This window comes from Stigmatopora nigra, chromosome 16, assembly GCF_051989575.1.
Source record: "Stigmatopora nigra isolate UIUO_SnigA chromosome 16, RoL_Snig_1.1, whole genome shotgun sequence".
NCBI classification, from domain to species: Eukaryota; Metazoa; Chordata; class Actinopteri; order Syngnathiformes; family Syngnathidae; genus Stigmatopora; species Stigmatopora nigra.
The window spans coordinates 5,383,218-5,406,958 of record NC_135523.1 but is presented as its reverse complement, the minus strand read 5'-3'; the positions used below and the strand labels follow the sequence as shown (position 1 = coordinate 5,406,958).

Below are 23,741 nucleotides of genomic sequence, written 5' to 3'. Positions count from 1 at the left end.
ATAAATGGCACATTGCATCTACTTTAAAGGTATAGTATTGCATTTCAGCACTGCTTAAAAAGTGCTTGGCTTCAATGGAAAGGCTCAAAATCCAAATAATTAGTTTCAGTAGGAAAAAACAATGGAGGTAACTTGTTGCTGTAGCCAATTAGAGGCAGACAAATGTCTATCTTACCAGCAAGCCGGAGAGAACAGAGTATTTGATGCAAGTGAAATGCAGTGCACACAAAACAATGGTTCCATCCCTGCAGGGCACACTACACACAACCATTAACACTTACTCACAACTTGCATATTTCATGAGAGAATTGCTTTTCATAATTATGTTCAAGTCTGCTTTCAAGACATTTATAATATATTCCCGCATCTTATTTACATGAAATTTGAGGGGAAAAAATGCACAAAGAGACGCGGATTTGACTTGTTTTATTAGCCACGGACGTCACCAAAATTGTCGGACAAGCGGCAAGATGAGCCAATCGGGTAAGGAGCGAATGTCGGGACGTCATTTAACTGACCAATGTGGTTAATTTGTGGGCTGAGTTTCACCGTTAGCTTCAAATTGCATGTGACCAGTGTATGCATTCGCCAAACAGGAGTGGGACGAGAAGGGGAATCGGTCCAACGCTCTTCAAGATCAACAACAATAACAACAAAAAAAGAAAAGAAAAACGACCCTCATGTGGATTTTGCCTTCTTCAGATCGGATGTGGATTGAGTGGAGGTGAGAGAGGGAAGATGTCGGGGGCACTATTTGATTGTCTATCCATTTGATTGTCTGGGATGCGCATTTTCGGGAGTGGGGGAGAGAGGAAGGACGGGTCCTGCGATGAGTGCTACGCCGGGGGGCGAGTGCTCCTTCTCCGGCTTCAGATCCAGCTCCACCACGGCCGTCTGGGACAATAGCGACTCTCCTCCGGCGTTGCTATGAAAACGGTTGCGCAGTGCAGCGCCAAACATCATTGCTGGATTTGGAATCGGCGTGGATTACATAATCGAATCGAAAAAGGGGTGCTACCTCTTTTTTCCTTCTCCCGATCCCCCCCACGTATTGTCAATGAAAGGAGAGCTCCGCCAGGGGGCGGGGCCTTTGTGTTGGGGCACAGATGAGAGGCAAAACATATCACCCGCCGCTGAAGTTGACGGCACCCTGGGAGAAGGATGCTGGCTTTGGCAGGAAGCTCAAAACCTACAGGAACCACAGTAAGATAATCGCGCAGCCCGGCATCGTGATGAAAGTGCTGCGCAGGAAAAAGATGGTCCTGTTCGCTGCCTATTTCCTGCTCCTGGTGCTGACCATGCTCAACTTGGCCAACTACAAGTGGACCAAGGAGCCACAGCCATGCAGCCACCCCATGAGGGGCGCCGTCTACCAGGGGCGTTCGGATCTGCGCTACCTCTACCGGCCTTCGCTGGCCAAGAAGAGGCAGCTCATCTACGTGTTGACCACGTGGCGCTCGGGCTCGTCTTTCTTCGGTGAGCTCTTCAACCAGAACCCTGACGCGTTCTTCTTGTACGAGCCCATGTGGCACATCTGGCAGAAACTATACCCGGGCGACGCCGTGTCCCTGCAAGGGGCGGCTCGCGACATGCTGAGCTCGCTGTACCGCTGCGACTTGTCTGTTTTTCAGCTTTACAACAGCCCCGGGGGTAAAAATTTCACCTCGCTGGGGTTGTTCGGCGCCACTTTGAACAAGGTAGTGTGCTCCTACCCGCTGTGTTCGGCCTACAGGAAGGACGTGGTGGGGATGGTGGACGACAAGGTGTGCAAAAAGTGCCCGCCACAAAGCCTACGACTGCTCGAAGACGAGTGCCTCAAGTACAAGACGGTGGTCATCAAAGGGGTCCGCATTCTGGACGTCAACGTACTGACGCCCCTGATGGAGGACCCCTCCTTGGACTTGAAGGTGATCCACCTGGTCCGAGATCCGCGGGCGGTGGCCAACTCCCGCATCAAATCGCGCCACGGACTCATCCGAGAGAACCTACAGGTGGTCCGCAGTCGGGACCCCAAACTGCGGCGGATCCCCTTCGTAGACGCCGGTCACAAGGCCAACAAAAAGGACGGATCGGACTACCACTCCATCGGAGCCATGGAGGTGATCTGCGACCGCACTTCCCGGACGTTGAGGACGGCGTTGAACCCGCCCGCCTGGCTCAAGGGCAAATACATGGCCGTGCGTTATGAGGACCTGGTGGAGAACCCGGTCAAGACGTTGCGCTCGGTCTACCGCTTCGCCAACCTGACGGCCAACCGCGATATCGAGTCCTTCGCCCTCAACATGACCAGCGGGTCCAGCTCATCGTCCAAACCGTTCATCGTGTCGTCTCGCAACGCCACCCAGGCGGCGAGTGCCTGGCGGACGGTGCTCAGTATCCAACAGATTAAACAGGTCGAGGACTATTGCCACCACTCAATGGCCGTGCTGGGCTACGAGCGCGTGCGGACCGCCAATGAGGCCAAGGACCTGAGCAAATCGCTGCTGACGCACTCCAAGCTGTGAAGACGCTGCCAAAGACGGGAAGTAGTCACCTCCTTTGCGCCATGTGAGGAATGTAACGCCTTTAGAATGACATCTGCGAGGACTGCCTGGTTTTTTTTTATTACATGAACACTGGATGCTATTGATTGACGGGCCTACCGCGAAACACTAATGAAGGGGTTCTCAAACTCGTCGGGTCCTGTGAGACCCTCACTTTAGAATTTTGAGGGAATCCAAACATTCACGTCTGGGGAATTAAAATATGGCCTGTTCCTTTTTTGAGGCGGAATGACCCAGTTTTAATGGAAAAACGGTAACCAGCCCAGATGACATCAAGGGAAACAATTGGTTTAGGTCTGACAGCTGTTGTTTAAATTTGGGCTGGAAATTGCTCTCAGTTTTTCTATATCATGTCAGTCAAATTCTCTAACTAACTATAAGATTCCAATTTTATTAAAAAAAAAAAAAGAAAACACTGTATAACATGCTTGTTTTAAGAGAAATTGCATATTTACCTACAATGACATGAAGACAGGACTGCAATGTTTTCATAATAGTAGAAGATATGTTTGCATGTTGTAAGAACAACATCATATTAGATAAGATGAAGAGAGAAAAACTGATGAGACCAATTTTAGATTTATCACCCCAAAATTTGTTGAAAACAGCTGCCAGAACTCAACAGTACATTTGCTTTTTAAAATTGCTGCCCAATGAAATAGGCCTATTTTATTTGTTTGTCAGTTGTTGTTTTTTCTTCTATAAAAATGTTATTTTTAAATGAGCAGACAGTAGGTTTAAAAATGTTTAAAATTGTATTTTAACCAGGAGAAAGTCACTTTTTATTGGTATAAAATCGCCCCAAAAATGTATATATGTTTTCCATTTATTTTGTCTATACCACTCTATACTTTTTTTCATTATCACCAAAAATATTGTCAAAAAATATTCATTAATAATTGGTATAAAACCCCAGCAAATCTACAGTCCACAAAAAAAGAAACCCACATTAAAACAACATTCTTTTAAGCCTTTTGGGTTTACCAAATCCTTCTTAAAATATCCCACCAAAAATGGATTCTCAATTATTTTGCAAACAGCAAAATTGCAGGTCATGGACCCCAGTTTGAGAACCCTTTTTTTAGTATTTTGTGTCTTTTGAAAGCTATTTTTTTGAATGTTAGCAAGAAAAAAAAGTGTTCTCAGTATCCATATCGTGTGTACAAGTAAAACTAGTGGAAGAAAACATGTTTAAGGTCAAAGACAATCAATGCCATGTTTGAATAGGTGACGTCGACTTAGTTCATTTTATATTTCAATTTGTTTGCTTTCCATCTTTTGTCTTCGTGGAATGATGCACTGTGGACAATGTCTCGACCGCTACGAAGCTGCTGAAGTCTTCTTCGTCGTTGTCGTCGATGTGAGCAGTCTTGTTTTCCAATGTTTACAATCGCTCGCTTTACTCTCATCCAACTCTCACGTGAGCCCCATGGGGGAAATATCGAGTAAACAAGCAAAGAGTTATTACGCTTTTTGGCCAGTGTATTGATTTGGTATCGCACGCTTTACTAACACGCCTCTTGGATGTCACTGACATTTAACACCAGACGTTGCAGTTACAAGCCAGGCCCTCACATAGATTGCCAGTAATAACATTAAACTGGGTTACACCTAATAGAAAGTGGATCAAATGTTACATAAAAAAACCCAAATCTTAAAATGCTCCAAATCGTGGATTCCATACAATATTTCCTCTTTAAACATGCTATACTTTTAAAGGAGGTGGTTAGTGCGTAACCCTCACAAATTTGGGGTCGAGGGTTCAATCCTAGGTCGGTCCTTAGGTGCTCGGACGTTTGGTCGCCAGTCAAATGGTGACGGAGAGTTTACTGTTGAAGTCAGCTCTCAAAATTATATTCATGAGAGAGAGTTTAATATCTGAGAGAGAGTTTAATATCTAAGAGAGAGAGTTAAATATCTGAAAGAGAGTTTATTATCTAAGTGCATTTGGGACCAAAAGACCAGCGACCAAACGTCCAGTCACAGGTCCTCACTCTGTTGAGTTTGCACGTTTTCTCCAGCTTGTGTGGGTTTTCGCCGGGTACTCGGATTCCCTCCCACATGCTTAGTAGTCTGGTGAAACAGTCTAAATTACCCTTAGGTATGAGTACAATTAGTTGTCCGTCTGCTTGTCTGGCCACCGATTCGGGGTATTCATAGTTGGCTGAAATAGGCTCCAGCACCCCCCTTCTTGAGGATAAGTGGTTTGGAAAATGAATGTATGAATATTTCTAAATGCTGAGATTTTTTTTATGGCTAGGTAAAACAGAAAGAATGGGCAAGAAACATGATTTTTGCTGCTTAACGTAGGCCAGAAATGACACATGCAATGTGTAATCTTGTCATTGTGTCTCTCCACAATAACAAGATTACACAGCAAAGTCTGCGGGAGCCTTCTCCTCCTCCTTCTTCGTTTTCTTCTCGCTAGCAGTTTATTCCCCCTTGCACAGAAACAGCCACTTTCCACTCCAGTGATTCTAAATTGATGCACCCCCACTACACTCCAAAAAATCATCCAAAAGGAAAATTCTTCCTGAGCAAAGAATCATTTTAACGCCTGATCTCATCTTTGATCAATTCAGTTCGTTTCGTTCAGAAAAAACACAAGGTACATCTCGGTTTTGCTGCTTTTAAGGAAAGGATTTTGACTGGAATGTCCTTCCAAGCAAGGTATTGGTTGACTAACCAGGTTAGTGACCTAAGGTCACTTAACTACCATTCGGTATTTATGTTAAAAACACTTGATGTGGTTTGCATACATACAATTACTCTTAAATGCAATATGGGCTATGAATTTAGAGGTGGAGAGACCACAGTGGTTACTTATTGGTCGACAGGAAATGTTTGTGGTTATAGTATTAGGAATTGGCATTGGTGGGGAAAGTGTTTGGGTATACTTCGATGCGTCGTTTTGGTTGAATTTTCTGTTGCTTATTATTCTGGGAGAAATTTTGGGTCATTTGTTTTCATATTCCCAATTCCAGTCAAACGGCAGCTGTCAATTGAATTAAAAAATACGAGCTACATAATGAATTATTTCTTCAAAAAAAATTGCAATTAGAAATGAATGGCCGAAAAACCGAAGTTCTACAAAAGGCTATCCTAAAAATAATAGTAAAATCATACCAGTTTTTATATTGTATTGCTTTAGGTAGACCATTTTACCTAGTGGGGCATTTTAACCAATTGCCTGCCATTGACAATAACGGAATTCATCAGCTAGAACTGGCATCGACAGCGCTAAGCGTCCAATAATCCTTCCTTGCCAAAATGGATTGGATGTCCAGCGCCAATATTGGCAGCCAATAATTGAAGCACTCTAGCAAAGCCTATAACAATCAGGAAAATATTCCGATTATGTATAGAGACAAGGGAAATTAATGATCTCCAATGGGTCCAAATGACTTTATGTGCAATACTGTCATTTTAAATGTAGAAAAATTCCTGAGGGTGAGCTGTGGCAGCTGCCACCAAATGTCAAAGTATGCCCATCATACAATGGAAAGCTCACATTGGCCTTACAACAATTTCTTTGTTTAAAATGCTGCTAATAGAATTCAACATTTGCAAGTGTGCGTCTGTGTCACATTGCGGGAGATGGCTGCTCCAAAGCTGCTGGCCTGGTGACCCCGTTCATTGTGGGAGGCAGGGCCTTTGCTTTCATTGCTGCGGGTGGGTGATAAGCTGGAGTCAGAGGTAAGACTTCCCTGGTGGTTCTCATAGGAATGCCCTTCATTCTATAATAGTATATCCTTACAATAAAACTGCTGAAAAATGTATATAAATCAAAAAGTATTTCCTTACAGGGACCCTTCATTTATTAACATATATTTGTGATGAAGTATTTGCTGTGAGGAGGGTAAATAATGTGATTTTGGATATTTTCAGGTCCATAATATCTTGTTAATTCATTTTTCAATAAAGTATTTGTTAGTAGTAGTTGATTAATAGTCATAAACAGTGGTTAAATGAAAGAATGATGTAGAATGTGACAAAAAAAACACAAAACCTCAATTCTTCTTCATTTTGGTATTTTTAAACTTAACGTGTTTATAGTAGGCTTAAATTTAACCTGAATGAGATCTTAAGTTAAAGTTCGCAAGCACAAATTTCATCAACAAATGTCCTATTACATCAATTGGCTAAGTACCCGTTCTATATTATAACAACAAGCTTGACAAATATCCAAAATTCGCCATGTGTACTTGTTGTTTAGAAGGTAATGAAGGACTTAGACTTCAAGTGTGTCTTAAAAACACCTTCTGACTGACTGCGCCTAATTAATCAATGCGGCACAAATGCCAAAAAAATTGTTAATGAGATTGGCCCGTACCTGCATTTGCTATGCGGTGCAGCAATGCAGAGGCAGAAGCAAAGCTAGTGGAATACAGAATGCATCTCTTGGGAATTTGGGGGCTTTTTTTTCAGTACAAATGCAATCAGGGAAAAGTGGCTGGGCTAGACAAAAGCAATATGTTTCCACCCGCCAGCTTGCAGATGCTGACGGATAAGCTTCATATTGACGGCCGCGAATTGAGATTGTTGAAAATTGTCTAGATGTGCGATTGCATCCGCGCAAATTCCGCGGGAGGAAGAAAATCAAATTAAAGACGCAGATCTGGGAAGATCTACAACAGCGTATTATTGGCGACGCAATCAAAGCCACAGTCAGCATCCGCCTTGCTTTGACCTTTTGATGCAATTTGGACAAAATCAGCTTCATCCTCCGCAGATCACGCCAAGAAAATGTCAGCCGACTCCACCTTTAATTAGCGACAAACGGTGCCGCAATTATACCCCATCATCTGACTGGCAGCCATTATTAACCCTCTTCGGAGGAGGGAGATACTTTGGATCTTGTTGGAGTCAACTGAAACAAAGTGACTCCCTGTTTGCTGTTTTTTTTATACACGAATAATGTCATAATGCAGTCTGAAATACACGTTTTTTATCCTTTAAAATAGAAACAGTAGCACGGTAGTGAGTCAAGCGGTGCTAATGGCGTGTGCTGAGAGTAGATTTGCGGTCCCAATTATCCCTTAAAAGAATTTAAGTGCAAAGGAGAGGACAGTCCAGGAAGATAAAGTAATCACAAGGATTGTGGAAAGCAATTAGAGAGTGACTGAGAAACTAAATCCCATAGGAAAGCTTCAGGAGGAGGCGTGAACGTCAATCAGTTTTCATTTGCAGATATGTCCAAGACTATAGTGTCAAACTAGACCTGGTATGGAAGGGACACGTTTCAGAATCTGATTAAATAGGAGGAAAAACATGCAAAATAATAGTATAGGTTATAAAAACCAGTTGAGGTGGGAACAACAAATAAGTATGAAATTCCTGTGCACATATTTGAAGTCCGAAATGGCATTTGTGAAGGCTTGTTTCAAATTAAAATGATTTAAGAAATGAATTTGAGGATTACAAAAATAGCAAATGACCAAAGAATAACACAATTCTACATTCAAAGTAAAAACCTCAAAAAATAAAACTTGTAACATGACAGGCATCAACAAACAAGACTAAAACAAGAATGTAAAAAGACAAATTTTCACTCCTACTTGGCCCTTTTCTCCCTTAAACATATCACAGATTAAGCATCTTACTTAGTGAATGTCTTAGTTAATTAGAGTGGCATGTTTGACCGTGACAAATCCCTACCTAAATCCTATTATCCAGTGCACACTGCTTACTTTTGCGGCAAGTGCATGGAAATGGACGGACAAGAGTTTACGTGAGGTGTTTGTGAACAGATGTTGTAAACCCCGTCTGTAGGGTGAGTGCTTTGCGTCAATCTGATGCATACCGGCGCCGACTCTAAACTCATTTGGTAACCCAGCGTTCACCTGCGTATGCAAATGATGCAAAGTAGATGGCTAGAGGGGAAAACATGAAACAGCCACTGTCAAAGTAGGTCTGCAGTAGCGTTTGGATATTCATAACAAGTGCAGAGCACAGATAATGTAGGATTAAAAACAATACAGTTATGCTGTTCTTTTGGGGAATTTGTGACCTTGGATGTTTCAGTTCCACTCATTTGCAGTTTTTTTTTTTTTTTGCTCTATGGTTGAAAAGAAGAAAAAAAACAGGCAGGATGATGAAGCGCAGTGCACTTTTCTCCCTAGCTGCCGACTCATCGAGGCTTTTGGGCAAAGTTGCTATTAATAACGCTATGATGTATTCGACGCTGCTTTCGGGGCTTTTTGCCTAAAAAAACTTGTTTAACCTTAAATACTTGAAATACAGAAAACAGATGATAGAATTTAAGATTCAGGAAAGGTGGGTTCATTTCTTGGGTTAGAATCTAAAGGGGTCGGGAATCTTTTTTGAGGAAGAGAGCCATAAACAATTCATATTTTTAACATTATTCCTTGAGAGCCATACTTAGAATTTAAAAGTAAAAATACATGAAAATGTGAGCATTTATTATTCAATTCACCACTTTGAAAGTAAAAAAAAGTCTGAATTCTTTTGAGAAGATTATTTCACTGTTGCTAATCAATGAGTATCAATGAAAGGATGCATGCAGAAGAGTCTAATGAGGATAAATTATGATTTTAAAAAGGCGCAAGAGATAGTTTCTCCTATTGGTGCATCCGAGATTTAGGTCTTTCACCAATGTTTCCCATATTTTACCACAGGTTTGCAGGGAGCCATATACACCCATCAAAAGAGCCACATATGGCTCCTGACCCATAGATTCCCTACCCCTGGGTTAGATTATAATACACTGCTACTTCGTCGTGGCAAAATTTACAGGGCATATGTATAAATGGACAAATTAATCTTTATCAAATTCAAGTGTAGTTAGGCCGGCAGATGGCGAGACAGATGTTTTCAATTGTGTGTAAATGGATAAAAAAAAAGGTAAATTAGCAAGCAACTGTTTATTATGTACTGTATAATGGATAGACTAAATATTTACATTTAAAAATGTATGTGTTTTTACAGACTAAAGTCTTTTTAGTGCAGTAAAGTAACATGTTTTTCAGATAAATGTTCACAGTCAGAACTTCCCATTGTTCTCTTTTCATCCCTTCCGTATTGTAATTATGGAGCAGGTTAGTCCACCCGTGTTTTTTTTTTTTTATACATGTTTGGCCATAACAAGTCAGTGGTGCAGACTTAACTGCAAATGAGATGTCATGCGTGAGTTGTGATGGTGAACTAAACACCAGACTGCACGCTGACGTTTGTCTTCCAGCAGCCTTGCATAAAAATGAAGAAAAAAAAAAAGATTTATATCATAGTCATCGCAGAACAAGGATCATTTCAAGCAACAGATGCTGACATATTGTTGTTCTAGAATGGCTGGTTGCATGGACCGTATTATAAGTCGCATTTTTCTTTAAATATAGTTTGGTTGGGGCTGCAACAAATACTCAAATGCGACTTATATGTTTTTATTTTTGTTTTGTCAACAGATGCCTATTTCACCTGTTGTTCTCTCCATGTTACTCTTGTTACTTCTTATAGTACTTATTGTTACTAGTTCTATTTGTAAAAAAAATGCCCCCCCAAATAGCAATTTGCGTGTATATATATATACATTTTTCCCCTTCATTGTGTATTCTTTGTATGTTGTGATTCATAATCTGAAAAATATGGTAGCTAATGAGCAGAAGTAATAATAGATGTCGCACCTTATCTTGAACGGAAGCCATCAACTCACAAAGCAGATATTATATCATGCAGCTTGGTGTAGTGGTGAAAGTGTTAGTGTGAAAGAACAACTTGTAATTTGGACTGTTAAGGACAAATTCATCCAAAAAAGACACAAAAGTAGTGTAACAAAATTAAAAACTGAAAAAACTTCCACCATTTCCAATACTATAGAGATAACAACATTCACAACATGTGTACACTATAAGTAGAACTCAAAAAGCAGATGTTTGCATCTATTAAAAGCCAACTCAACTGGCAAAATATGAATTATATGCCCCAACAATACATATATATTCTACTTTAATGAAAACAAATGGACCAACATGTATATGTATCACATAATATGAAGACTTTTTGCAATTCCCATGCATTTTGAGACAACAATACAACACAATACTTTCATTGTGTAACACCCTCCATCCCACAATCCTCCCAAACAGAGCTTCTGCCTCCCTTAAATCTGAACAAATTTTTTTATCTGGCTGGCAAACCTCCAGTGTAGGTTTCCATTATTAGCAAGGCCAGATTAAGATGCATCAAATATACATGAAAGGTTTCCCCTGCTTTGAACCCATCACTGTAGGGAACAGTGTGCACACCATTAGAGAAGCTAAATGGCCAGCTTTTTAACACCCTGGGACCAACATGGGCACATGGGTCCACCACAGAGGTCAATCCCACCCACTCTTCGGGTTTATGGGGTATCATCTCCACCTTCAATCCCCCACCCAACCTCCCACTTGCTCTTCTTCCACTTTAAATCCACACTGCCGCATTGGATTGTCTATGTCATGGAGGTGCTGATGAAATTTTGAGGGGAAGTGATGAATTATTTAGGCGGGAAGGATTATGAAAGCCGCCTCTTGGCACGATGCTGCAGGGGATGAATCGATATAAGAACCCCCTCCAGTCCCCAACCCGACTAACAACAACATCCCTGTGAGCAACCTTTCCTTTATTACTACAGTTCTGCAATGAACAGCTGTGGATTTGACACTGAAAATTGCACACTAGGTGGTTTACTCATATATATTTTTTAATTCAATTTGGATTTTGACCCAAACACTGTGGATCCATGACAATTCACTCATCTTTTTCAATTTACCCATGTTTTGTTTGTGTTTTTGCAGTGCGAAACGGTAAAGCTGGACTAGTACTACAGTCATGTCACATCCTACTGTTGATTGGTCGCTGATTCTTCTTGATGGAACGTCAAATACCAACAAGACTGCACTCTTTGGTCAGGTACCAACCACAGGCATGTAATAGTATAAGAATAGAGGCTAGACATGCCATTACACAATATAAACGTCACTCTTATACTGTTGATTAGTCAGTGATTCTCTTCATATTAACACAATTTAGGTCAAAAACATAAACCACTACATATACCAATCCTCTTTTGTTTAAGACCTATCAATTGGGTCCAAACCAGTCCTAGTAGCTTTGACATAGACGAACTACAGTCATAAAATGTTCTATTACTACTATTGATTGGTTTCTGAATCAATTAAAAAAGGAGCCCCAAGTCAATAGGGAAAAAATATATATCTACCAACCCTTCTTTAATCACCCATTTGGGAAAAAGCACATCATCGGTATTGCAATAACTCACGGTTGAGCTACACACTCACTGATTATTCTTTTAATTTAAGAACTAGACAGTAAATATCTCTCATTTTGACATGAGACTGAAAACCAGGCTTCTATCTCCAAAATGTATTCTTTATTTCATTTTGGGTAGAAAAACCCAAACGCAAAAAGACAAAAAACATAATCGTAGTTCTCATTTCAGGCAGTAATTTATTGAACTAATGTAGAGATGTGACTGGTAAAGCCAATCACTTATAGGATCCTGATTGAATGATAATAATAATACTCTTCAAGAGCAGAATAAACATTAAAAATAACAAAAACAGCATCAACATAGAGTCAAGTCAATTTGAATATGCTGGATACCATTGTTCTTTTTGTTTGTTTTTCTTTAAAGCGTATTCATCAAGTGCTGCTAATTATTTAAGAGGTAGAGAGATGAAATTGCAGCATGCTAAAAATAATGACACTATGAGTAAGAAGTGTCTACTTGAAGTGATTGAGAGTCAGTTGGGAGACGGGGACTAACTTGGATTAATTGGCTTACGTGGCATCCAAACAAGGGGGCTTGCAAAAACATGATGCTCTGCTGTTCTTGAGATGCAGCACGCACCGATTTAGCCCCATCAGCATCATCCTTCAACCCTTATTACCATTCCCTGTAGTCGTTGGGGAAACTCTTTGCAGACTGCACTGCAAAATCCTATAACAGATCCTATTTCAGACCATGGTCACTTTCCAGAGAGATTTGACAAGAAAGAATAAAGGGTGTATGAACTCCACATTGTTTTGATAAATAACAGCAACAGTGCCTTCGGGGTTAGATGTAATATCTATCACAAACTCGTTGCTGTTTTTCCCTTGGGTGAAAAGGTGGAAAAGGGGAATCACCAGACTTTTTGGTTGGGTTAGAAAGCAAAACAACCTAATGTTGCACCAGTATAAAATTGTATTAAATACCTGCATGGGTAAATGATGCATGAATATTCCCAAACTAATTCCCATGTACATTTTCTCTCTTAAAATTAAAAAAAAAACAGCAGATTTGTATTACCACTCGTGCAATTGTTGCTGGAAAGAGCGAGTGATAGTAGCTCCAACGTCCATTAACCAAACCAAACGACATCCTGGTCGTGCTTTTCCACCCGTCAGCCCATCTGTCCCTCTCCAAAGCTGGAGACACTCCAGCTGTCGAAGCCTCTTAGCGTCCGACGAGCCACTGCCGCTAATTTGTATTAGCGTCCTGTGCGCACACACCAGCGGGTCTACATTCAACCAGTTAATGGGTTCGTGCTTTGAGCAATTCGCACATCTTTTAGATTGCCCTCCATCATCTGCACTCCATTGAGTATGCAAATGAAGAATCTTCAAGCATAGCCGGTCTAGGCCTTACATTAAGCAATGCAAGGAAGCGGTGATGGGATGTTGTACAGCTACAATAATCATGCAGCACGAGGAATTGACTCCTCCGACCTCGTGACCACCGCTACTCATCCACGGTGCCCATTCTCACTATTAATAGAGGCGTGAAGAGTAAAAGCCATTGAAAGCTATGAGTTGGCAAGAGGAAAAATAAAAATGTTTCAAATGAAAGACCTTGAAGAGGATGCAGCTGGACTATGTTCAAAGACCCCCCCACGGACCATTGGTTCGGTTCGACCCCCGGCAGTGGCGTCCGGTCCTTGACTGAGAACAGGAAGTGTGAGCTGGTGCCAAAGTGTGTGTTTGAAATGCAGCCAAAGATTCACATAAGAAAATATATATTTAGAAATCAGGTGTCTGCACAGAGGATGACTGCGATCTTCTCCAGCTCCATAAAAAAATGACACTTCCTATTAGTCATGGTAAAACTTAAGAATGATGCATTCATTTATTCATTCATTTTCCGTTCACCTCCTAAGAAAGGTCGCCGGGGTGCAGGAGCCTATCCCAGCGGACTATGGAAAGAATAGTCTGAATGGTTGTCAGCCAGTCACAGGGATTTTAATCAGCCTATCCTGCATGTTTTTGGGGATGTGGGAGGAAACCGGAGTACCCGGGAAAAACCCACACATGTTTTTGGGGATGAGGGAGGAAACGGGAGTACCCGGGTAAAAAACAAATGCATGTTTTGGGGATGTGGGAGGAAACCAGAGTATCCTGGAATAACCCACACATGTTTTGGGAATGTGGGAGGAAATGGGAGTACCCAGGAAAAACCCATACATGTTTTGGGTATGTAGGAGAAAACGGGAGTACCCGGGGAAAACACCTGCCTGTTTTTGGGGATGTGAAAGGAAACGGGAGTACCCGGGGAAAACCTATGCATGTTTTAGGGATGTGGGAGAAAACCGCAGTACCCGGGAAAAACCCACACATGTTTTGGGGATGTGGGAGAAAACCGCAGTACCCGGGAAAAACCTACACAGACCATGCTAACCACTCTAAATGAATAACAACTCAACACTGTCAATCAAAATGGAGCTCTATTATTATATTTTTGTGTACATTTGTTATGCAATTACATTGTTCAGCTATTCTAAAACAACCACACCTGTTTTTTTTAATACTCATGAATTGCAAATTGTCTTTTGTTTTGTAATCTGCCAAGTTGTTGACTAGAGCTTTCATAGATGAATAAGATTCACTCCAACCGCAACCTCTTTATTAGAAACTTTAATTACGTTCGGTATATACACAAGAATTGTGCCAAATATGTCGTGAATATTAAACCTGTTCAATGTTTACGATAACAAATTCTCATTGGGGACGTAACTCAACAAGGAGAGAAAATGGAAAAGAGAAAATACACTTCTAAAACCATCTCATTTTTTGATAACTGCAGAAAATAGGCAAATTTCCAACACAATTTCCTGCTTGCAACAGTGACTAGATTATAAATACTGCTGTATGGTCACAGAAACTCCATGAACTCAGTGACCTATGACGAACAGCTGGCTGCAAGCTATTTTTTTTATCATTTAAAGAAAGATCATTTTATTTCTTATTCTTCCTATTTTGTTATTGATATTCAACACCAGCATGAGGAGTCATTTTGACACCACTGCGGGGGTGAAATGGAAATAAAATAAGGGGAGTAATCCTACACAGATAACACTTTTCACAGCCTCTCGCACAAAGTCTCCTGAGAGAAGGAATAGATGTGTTGCATTATTCAGTTAAGTGAAAGTTGTTATTTTTTTCTTCTCCACAAACCTTTTTTTCTTAGCCTAGTAATAAAGATGAAGAAGAGACTGCAAAATCAGTTTGAAGTACTTTGACAGTCAAAATATGCTTTTGTTTTTTTAATTTAAATTTACAGTTGTCTCTAGGACTTTGGACAGGACAGGTAATTGATCATTGTCGGACAGTTGAGTATTTGTGTTGACATGTCAACCCAATCACAAGACTCGGATTGATTATTTATGCTGACATGTCAGCCATAAGGATGACTACGATGCTGTTATACTCACAAAAACTAATACAATATGAACAAGCAATTGCAAAGAGACTTTGTCCTATCTTACATATAGTAAGCACCCCCCCCCCCCCCCCTAAAAAACGATATAGTATTGTATGACTTTATTTCCGTAGTTCATACACTCTACTGTATTATTTATAAGAAAACACCTTGCAAATAACAGCTTTAGATAAGAAAACCAACTTTAAATGATTAGACTCATTGAGATAAAAGATTATTATTTCAAACAATCACACATTGTTTTTACACCATCAAATTTTAGGCCAAATATCTTCACACATGCCTTGTAAGGGTTGTGAGCCACCCGCATCCAAGCGTATAAAAGGTACCACTTCAATCAAATTCAACCAACGTTTTATAAATGCAATGGACTCCAAAAGGAGGGCTCATCTCAAGCTATCTATTCCACCCATAATATATGAATCTAGATTCATTTAAACCCGCCATCTCCGAACTGCAAGGCAGACGTGTTAACAACTAGGAAAGTATTCATCCGAAAAGGTAAAAGTATCCCTAGAAATGTGAAGATCAGTTGCAAAGCTCAAGCGTGTTCTGAAATTAATTGCATTCTTAAGAGCAAACAACGCGTCATTGAAAAAACAGACTGTGGAGGATAGAGTAATGTGGAAAACCAATATTTGCGTGGAGGATACACAAAGAAATGTAAACAGAAGCTGCACGCAGCGGACGAAAAACAAAGAAATGCAAACAGAATCTGTACACGCCATCCAAGCATCTCAGTACGAGGCTGAAAATGCTACGATTATAAATATAGAGGCCTTTTTGAAGCTAAGGAATTGTCAGAAGTTGCAGAAATATGTGCAAATTATTAATTGACACCCTTTTATATTGTTTATTCATCATTTACTTTTATACGTCTGAAGAAAATTGATGAACACCAGGTAGGAAGAACCTCCTCAACGTTTGTTTAACCGTGATAACGCATTGCCAATTCCAACCGAGGCAAGACTGATTTATTAAACATCGACGCGTGTTAGTTACACAAGCGTCGTGCCTCATTTAACAAGAAGTTGACGCCTGGTGTGGGGATAAAAAAAAGTCTCCCTGTGTTGTTTTGAATCACATCCTAACGAGCAATTACATTCACGCGCCCATTAAACCGAACTGAAATTATTGGTATATATCATAAACAGTGCAACAATATACAAACCACTCTAAAGCACTTCATACTGTAGCTTGTAGCACTAAATAATGCATGACCACAGAAGAGCAAGTGTCATGTAGTGCAGGCTTCTATCAACACTAGATATTCCGATTATTCAAGTGGACAAAATATACTAAATGCATCGACATAACATGATAAATATAGTAATTGCAGTTTAATTAGTTCACTTAAGGTTTTTTTCTGTGGACAGCGGTTGTCAAAGTGCAATGTTGATTCTTGATTATTAAAGGAAATATTGAAAAGTATGTGTGAATCATAATACAGGGTGATAGGATTGTAAATTGTGGTTTGAAATTTGTATTAAAGCAATTTAAAAAACAAAATTTCCTTTAAAATGAAGTGAAATGTCAGTATTAACGCTCATATCTCAAGTCTTTTCTGTTAAAATCAACGTAAATTTCAGTTAAAGATAGTTATACTGTACAATGAGACATTTAGGATAAATAATGTGGATATTTTTATATTGTCTGTCTACACGTATTGCTGCATTGCTTGTCCTCAATCCTCAGAATTTTTATTTTGTCTTATTCAAGCGTCATGTACTTCATTTTCAAATGTGTGTCGACCAAATTCATGGACAAAATTAAATCCCTTTTTACACATAACCACTTTGATGCATTCCCGTAATGGGCATTGCTGACTTTTGAATATAAAACATATTTTGGATGGAGGTTGCTTAAAGTGGACCAAGTTTAAGAATTGAAATTTTACTGTCTGTATGAGTATGAGTTTTAAAAAGCACATTTTATATACAAAGTGGGCGAAACTTTGATTAGCATATGACTGTAAGGTCGATCTTCCCCAAAAGGTCCTGGTCAGAATCCTCCAGTGTACAATTACGTCTGAATATGAAGCAAAAAATCAAGAGTAGAACCTCTCAGCATGCTTCTCGTGTTGAATTCCAGATGTCCGAATCACTTATTCAAAATTGAGGATAGAATGTGTTTAACGTGGGATCCGAGTAGCCCAACCCTGCAACCACCACCCATTGAAGTTGCTCCAGCTGAACCGAAAACCAGCTGTTGAAACAACGACCAGGCCAAAGGCACGTCGTCGAAAACAAACGGTGAAAGAAAAAAAAGGCCTGGCGTCATCAAGAGACCCTGATGTGAGGGAAGATGACAAGCCCGGGAGGGGAGGGATGTCGACAAAGCCGAGCGGCGGGGAGGAAGTGATGAAGACTCCCTTTTGCTGGTAAAGAAGAGCTCAGACGAGCCGGTTGGAATGTGAAATGTAGCTTGGGGGCTAAAAAAAAATAGTCTGGAGTAATTCAATTGGATTTGTTGAGAGAAAATGGAAATAACTTTCAGCAGCAGGCTGCTTTAGGCTGTTAATTGTCTTTTTTTGCCCAGACACGCCTCTCCTTAGTTACTGTTGCTATGGAGCAACACTTTGTCAAGACGGATGTCATCATGTATTCTTTTGGAATGGTTATTTAAATGACTTTTGTCGCCTGATATTTTTTTTCCCTTATTGGGCCTTACCTTTTTAAATAAGTGGCGTATTTTCCAGACTATAAGTCGAACTGTTTTTTCATAGTTTGGGCCATGCCTTGAACTAATACTCAAGTGCAATTTATAGTCCGAAAATATATGGTATCTTTATGTTTCCAACATCATAAGAAGAACTCTACATTTTAAGTAAAGACTATACCTACTAATGTAATTGCCGCCAGGTATTGTTTTTATCCTTTTTTTGCCTGACTTTTTTAAATAAGTGGCGTATTTAATATATATATATATATATTTATTCATATAGTCTAAAAAAATGGTATCTTTATGTTTCCAACTTCATAACAAGAACTATAGATCTAAACTAAAGACTATAATGTTGAAGTATCACTACCTTATTTTTACATTAAAAACAAGTTTCAATAAGTTTCAATAGTTAACATTTTTTGGGATATAATTGTATGTTTGTATAGTGAAATGTAACATTTACGGATGAAACATTGTAGTCAGTGTACTTCAGCGAAAGGTAAAATGAAGCTATTCCAACCCAATCATCACTCACTGTTCTTTTTCTTCATTTTCGTGTATACAAACAAGATGCATTAACTAGGAGTCTGACCTGCCCCTCACCGCACTGCGCTCGCTCCAGAAACGTCCTTCTCAGCACTCTTCAACTGCGTCTAATGGACCGTGCTTCATGTAGACTCCATTTCCCGAAGAATTGGGCCGCGTTGACGCAACAACGACAACACTCGTCCAAGGAGAGCTTGTCTTGTAATTAGTGTCGGCAAGGGGCACGAGACAACTCCATTTGAAAATCAAGAGATGACGAAAAATCGGCTCAATTAGCCAAAGGTCACAAAGGTGATCTCGTCTCGCGGCGGAGTCGTGCATTGCATATTTTATGAAAAGTATGTTGCATAAACACGGCTCTGACAAAGCCAATTTAAGCAGATTACTTTCAACAGCGGAAATGTTGTGACTCAATTTGCCGAAAATATCTATACTGCATAATTAACACTCGGGTTACAAAGGTCAAGCTATTTGATTTATTATAAAAATGTATTATATGTGGTAAAAATGAGATTCTACCTCTATAAAACTCACTACCATTAAACGAAATGACCTTACTTGAACAGTAAAAGCAAAAGGCCACAATTAGAAAACAAAAAAATAGAACTATTAGCAAAAAATAGGGTTGTTGTTATGTTTAATGTACTGACCTTTTGAAAATTACCTTGTAGATTAGACTATTTGACTAAGTACATGTATTTACAAAAGAATACATTAGCTATAATGCCCCCCAAAAATCTTATTTTAATTATAATTTTGTGTATTTTATAAAAATAAACCCCAACAAAAGGCAGACTATCCACTCCAATGGGTAAATCTTGATTTATTTACCAGTGCTATTCAATAATATAGACATATCCATTTATCCGTTCATCTCTAATGGACACTGTGTTAAAATGAGTTAAGGGAATTGCGCCTGAAATGGGATTAGTGTAATGCACCTCTGAGAAAGCAGAGTAGATGATCCGCTGATGTTTTATACCCCTGCACTTGCTATCGAGAAGTGGAACTATCCAGTGCTGTTGTAGCCTGGTGGTCTCCAAGTTGTTCACGCTAGAGTATGTCCTGTATATCCTTAGTCATCTACATGGAGGGCAATGAGAATATGGCAGAGTAGATGCGCCTGAGGAGAAAAGGGCAGGTGTTTATTCAAAAGATATGCATCCTGTTTGACACACACACCACCCACAGTCCTCATATTCTCACGCACGCACACATATAAACATCCTAGTGAAGTTCCACTGGGTTCATGTGAGGTGAGGCTGCTCAAAAATAAAGGAAGATAAATAATGAACTTGAAAAGGAAAGAGTGTCTGGCATAGTACATGACAGTGAATGCGTAATTTTATTTGCACTCCTCACATTGCAAGTCCCGAAACACCCATTGGTCTGTGAGTTCAATAAATTAAGGGTCAGCAAAAAAATAAATGCTGAGTCTTTTGGTACACAAAGAAACTTGCACGGCAGCAAAACAAACACAATAAATTACTAAAATGCTTTGGGCCAATTGGAAGAGTGTGAACAGATGTTGTTTAAGATGCAAGATAACAAAACATCATGTCAGAGTTGCCCGCCTGGTCGACCTTATCCCCCAAATGTAAACGAGCATGAAAATTCCAGAGTATGAAGACATGGCATGAGAAGTAAGTAATTATTTTTGAGTTTTATCCTTGCTTGAATTGATTATAAAGCAAACGCAAAAGTACAAATAGACCTTATATTTTTACCAATGTGGTCAGTGGAGTTTTCTCTAATTTCAGCGTCATTGTTATAGCTAATAATATTAATTTGGGCTCTACTGAATTCAAATTCATTATGGAATAGAGAGGATAATTTGCCACAAAAATAATAAAGTAAATCAGTTATATTCAGTTTTTGTATTTACATACATAAATACATGAAAAAGTATTCCAGAGATCTTTATAATGTCATATTTTCACAAATTATACAGAAATGATTGAAGATTAACATGTTAATGAACTCAAACTAGTCAATTAAACTTATAATAGTAATTCAAATGAACCTTTAGAAAATCTATAAAGTTAATGATGATGATAACTTTGATTTAAAATTGTATTCGATTGTTTAGTTTAGTCTCTGAAGAAATGCCACCATAATGACGCAAAAGAAATGGACTGCTGTGTTCACGCTACTTAAATATGATTCTTATAACTATAAAAGGACAGCTCAGTTGTCTAAAAACGTAATTGCAAATGGAAAACTATCTTTTATTGTGAGAAGAGACACACAGACGCTCTGCTTGAATGAATCCTCATTTTGTACATGCACTCTTTGCCCAGATGACTTGTTATTCCCCAAAACCTTATATCAAGACATGGTCATTTTTCATGCTTAGGTCTAATTAATGTAAGCTAGAGAGAGAAACACCTCACTAGTCCATGCTTCATCATGAGTCACTATGTGATTGACGACTTCTCTGCTGGCTAAATTGCAACAGAAGCACTTTAAAGTTTTGGTCATCTCCTGTTTGTGAATTATGGTGGTATACAATGTTAGAGGTTGAGAAAAACTCAAGTATGTGGTGGAAGAATACAAAAAAAGTGGACAGCATGAAGGATACGAGAGCCGTTTTAAATTTCAGGAGGATGAAGACCCCCCTGCAGAGAAAATAAGAAAGCTACAGGGAACACAGGTCAATGGTATAACCCACACCCCTCTGGATATGGAAAGGGATGGCCCAGGAAAGAAAGATTTAGGAGGATCAAGTTAGAAATAATAAGAAATGATTATATAACCCCTAACCCTGGATATTAATTTTACTCTGTAATCTCTCTTTCATGGTATCGGTTGTGTTCTCAAGTTCACGATTCATGTAAAATCAATGCCAAATGATAAGCTTTATTAGAAAATAATGGGAAAGTTTGATTTAGTTACAGTTTAGGTCAAGGGTGTCAAACTCGGGTTTATTCGCAGGCCGCATTAATTCATGTGGGCCGGACCATTTTAGATCTAGTATTTAAATTTTTTTTTTAATTGGATTAAAAGCCCTAAATAGTCAGTTTTTATAGATGAAAAACAATGTTTATTTGAGCCTTTTTTCCTTAGTAATGGGACATTTCTTTCAATCTTGTTTTTCATTTCAAATGGAAACAAAGTATTTTTTTAATTATGTTCAATATTAAAGTGGAAAACAGAAAATATTTACATATTTATTTTTAGATTTTACAAAATGCTTTTTGGACTAAAAACAAAAGAAAAAATGGATTAAAAGATTGCAATGATTGATTTTAAAAAGGGAAAAATAAGGAAATGTAATGTACATTTAACATCATTTGAATTTGATCCTAAAACAGCAAGTCAGCACTCATGATTTACTTTCCCTGGCCACTCAAAATGATGCGGCAGACCAGATTCGGCCCCCGAACCAGCACTTTGATATCAATGGTTTAGGTCAATCGGTCAGTTTTGATTTAGAATAGCATAAAAATCATAATAAGAAGACAATTCTACACTATTGTCAATTAGACAGACAGGGACGCTTTGATCAAATCATATCGTTAAATTTAAAGAGTCTAACTAATGATACAAGAAAAATGATTTGGGGTGCAGTCATAAAATAACTGGGTCACAAAGTGTCTCACCAAACTGATTCAATTACAGGTTCACTCCCAAGTCTTTATTGTTTATGGACACGACTATTAAAGAAAACACAATGTATAAAGTCAATTTAACCAACAAGACATTTTGGACAGTTATTGCCAATGCCCTTATTAGTTTGTTGGAGACTACAGCAGCACTATAAATACTTCTTCTCTCTGCAGGGGAAGGGAGATGTCCACGTGGAAGTAATTGAGTGAAAAGAGGCCTCACAGGGATGAAAGAGGGAGGCTGGAATTGGGTAAGTGCTGGGATGAGAGCGAGCCTGTACTTCTTAGGTGACTGGGGTTGCCAGCCATGCGATTGGTCGCCGATACCAGCTCGCTTCATTACTGATCTTTCGTCGTTATGCTCTTTTTTTAGACTCGGGACATCAAAAACAACGACTGGGTCTCTTTTGGAAGGGTTTGGTTCTTCAGGTTTAGCAGAAAATTTGTTATATGTGACTATGTGAGGAAATAAAAAGGAGGGACAAATGGGATATCAAAGAGTTGACAAATGAGCTGGCAATGCACCTTATCGTGCTGTCGCTCTGCAACGCGCCTTAATTGCTAGTGCGGAGATAGACAAATAAATCAAGTTGGGGCTAATGAGCTTGGTAAAATGAGAAGGGACAATCAATTTCAAGGTAGATTGAATGTGTGTATACTTAAGTGTATTACACACACACTTTTTTCAACCGGTCCTGTCCAGATGCTTAGATGTGGAGAATAAGGATCAGAGTGTCTATTAATCTAAATCTAATCTTTATGTTTAATTTTTAGACTTTTAATAGCTTTAAGCGGAAGGAAAAAAGTATGTGAAGTTTTGGAATTGTTTAATTTCACCTTGAATTGATCATATTGATCATTATTTATGATATTGTGTTGTCAGAATGGCCAGGTTTTGATTGAGCATGAGCTAAAATGAATAAAGTGTCATATTTTTGCTGCAATGAGGTGCAATAGTAACTCAACATGGAATTTAAAATAGAAGAGAAACTCTTGTAAAACTGCACAAGTGTATGCCAACACAGAAAAATGTGTTGCAAAAGTAGAAGCCATAAACTTAGTTGTTTATGTACTTTAATTTCTCATACACATGGCAAGAGGTTTTCTTCCAAAGACCCTTTTAAATCAAAACTAAAAAAACCATTCGCTTTCAGTTAAATGCCATCTTGGGAAAAGGGCGGCCTGACGTCTTGCTCGCTTTCAGTCAAGTGGGTCAACTGTAGCCTGGTTGACACAGCTTTGGAGAAGGCGCTGCGGCATAAGGTTATAAGAGCTTGTTAACATTCCAGTGCCAGGGACCCCGCGTGGCTTCCTAATAAGGGACGTCTTTGTGCGGACCGCCAAGCCGGTCAAGAGACGGGGATACGACACGAGGCGACGCTCACGCCACTGGAGGAACAAACACGGCACTGTGTGCTGGTGGACAAAGGCACAACTGCACCGCGTGTGTATGACGATCTCCTCAAGCCCGAAATAGAATATGTCAAAACATTACATCATTTGGCTGCTTTACTCAAAAATAATAACGGTTAAATAAGTACATCTTTGTGTAACCAACTGAAACGCCTCCAAGATGTACCCGTACCAGCCTCAGAAAGTAAGTATTACTTGAGATAGCAAAGGGTTGGCAGTTGGGGGGCAGGCGTTGTAGATAATGGAGAACAA

The 23,741-nt window shown here is 39.4% G+C and overlaps 1 protein-coding gene and 1 long non-coding RNA gene across 2 annotated transcripts; both read left to right on the top strand.

Moving 5' to 3' along the window:
• Window positions 1-604: 604 nt before the first annotated feature.
• LOC144209822 (uncharacterized) lies at window positions 605-22,757 on the top strand. The gene is made up of 4 exons (XR_013329252.1): window positions 605-724; window positions 11,336-11,450; window positions 22,251-22,327; window positions 22,450-22,757. It is a non-coding gene; the product is annotated as an uncharacterized LOC144209822 (long non-coding RNA).
• On the top strand, window positions 718-4,007 carry chst2b (carbohydrate (N-acetylglucosamine-6-O) sulfotransferase 2b). The gene has a single exon (XM_077736345.1). It carries the CDS (start codon window positions 1,107-1,109, stop codon window positions 2,502-2,504), a length of 1,398 nt encoding a protein of 465 aa, XP_077592471.1. The 5' UTR covers window positions 718-1,106; the 3' UTR covers window positions 2,505-4,007.
• Window positions 22,758-23,741: the final 984 nt, after the last annotated feature.

Coding starts and splice junctions, on each gene's coding strand:
- chst2b (XM_077736345.1), top strand. CDS start 1,107: ATGAGAGGCAAAACATATCACCCGCCGCTGAAGTTGACGGCACCCTGG.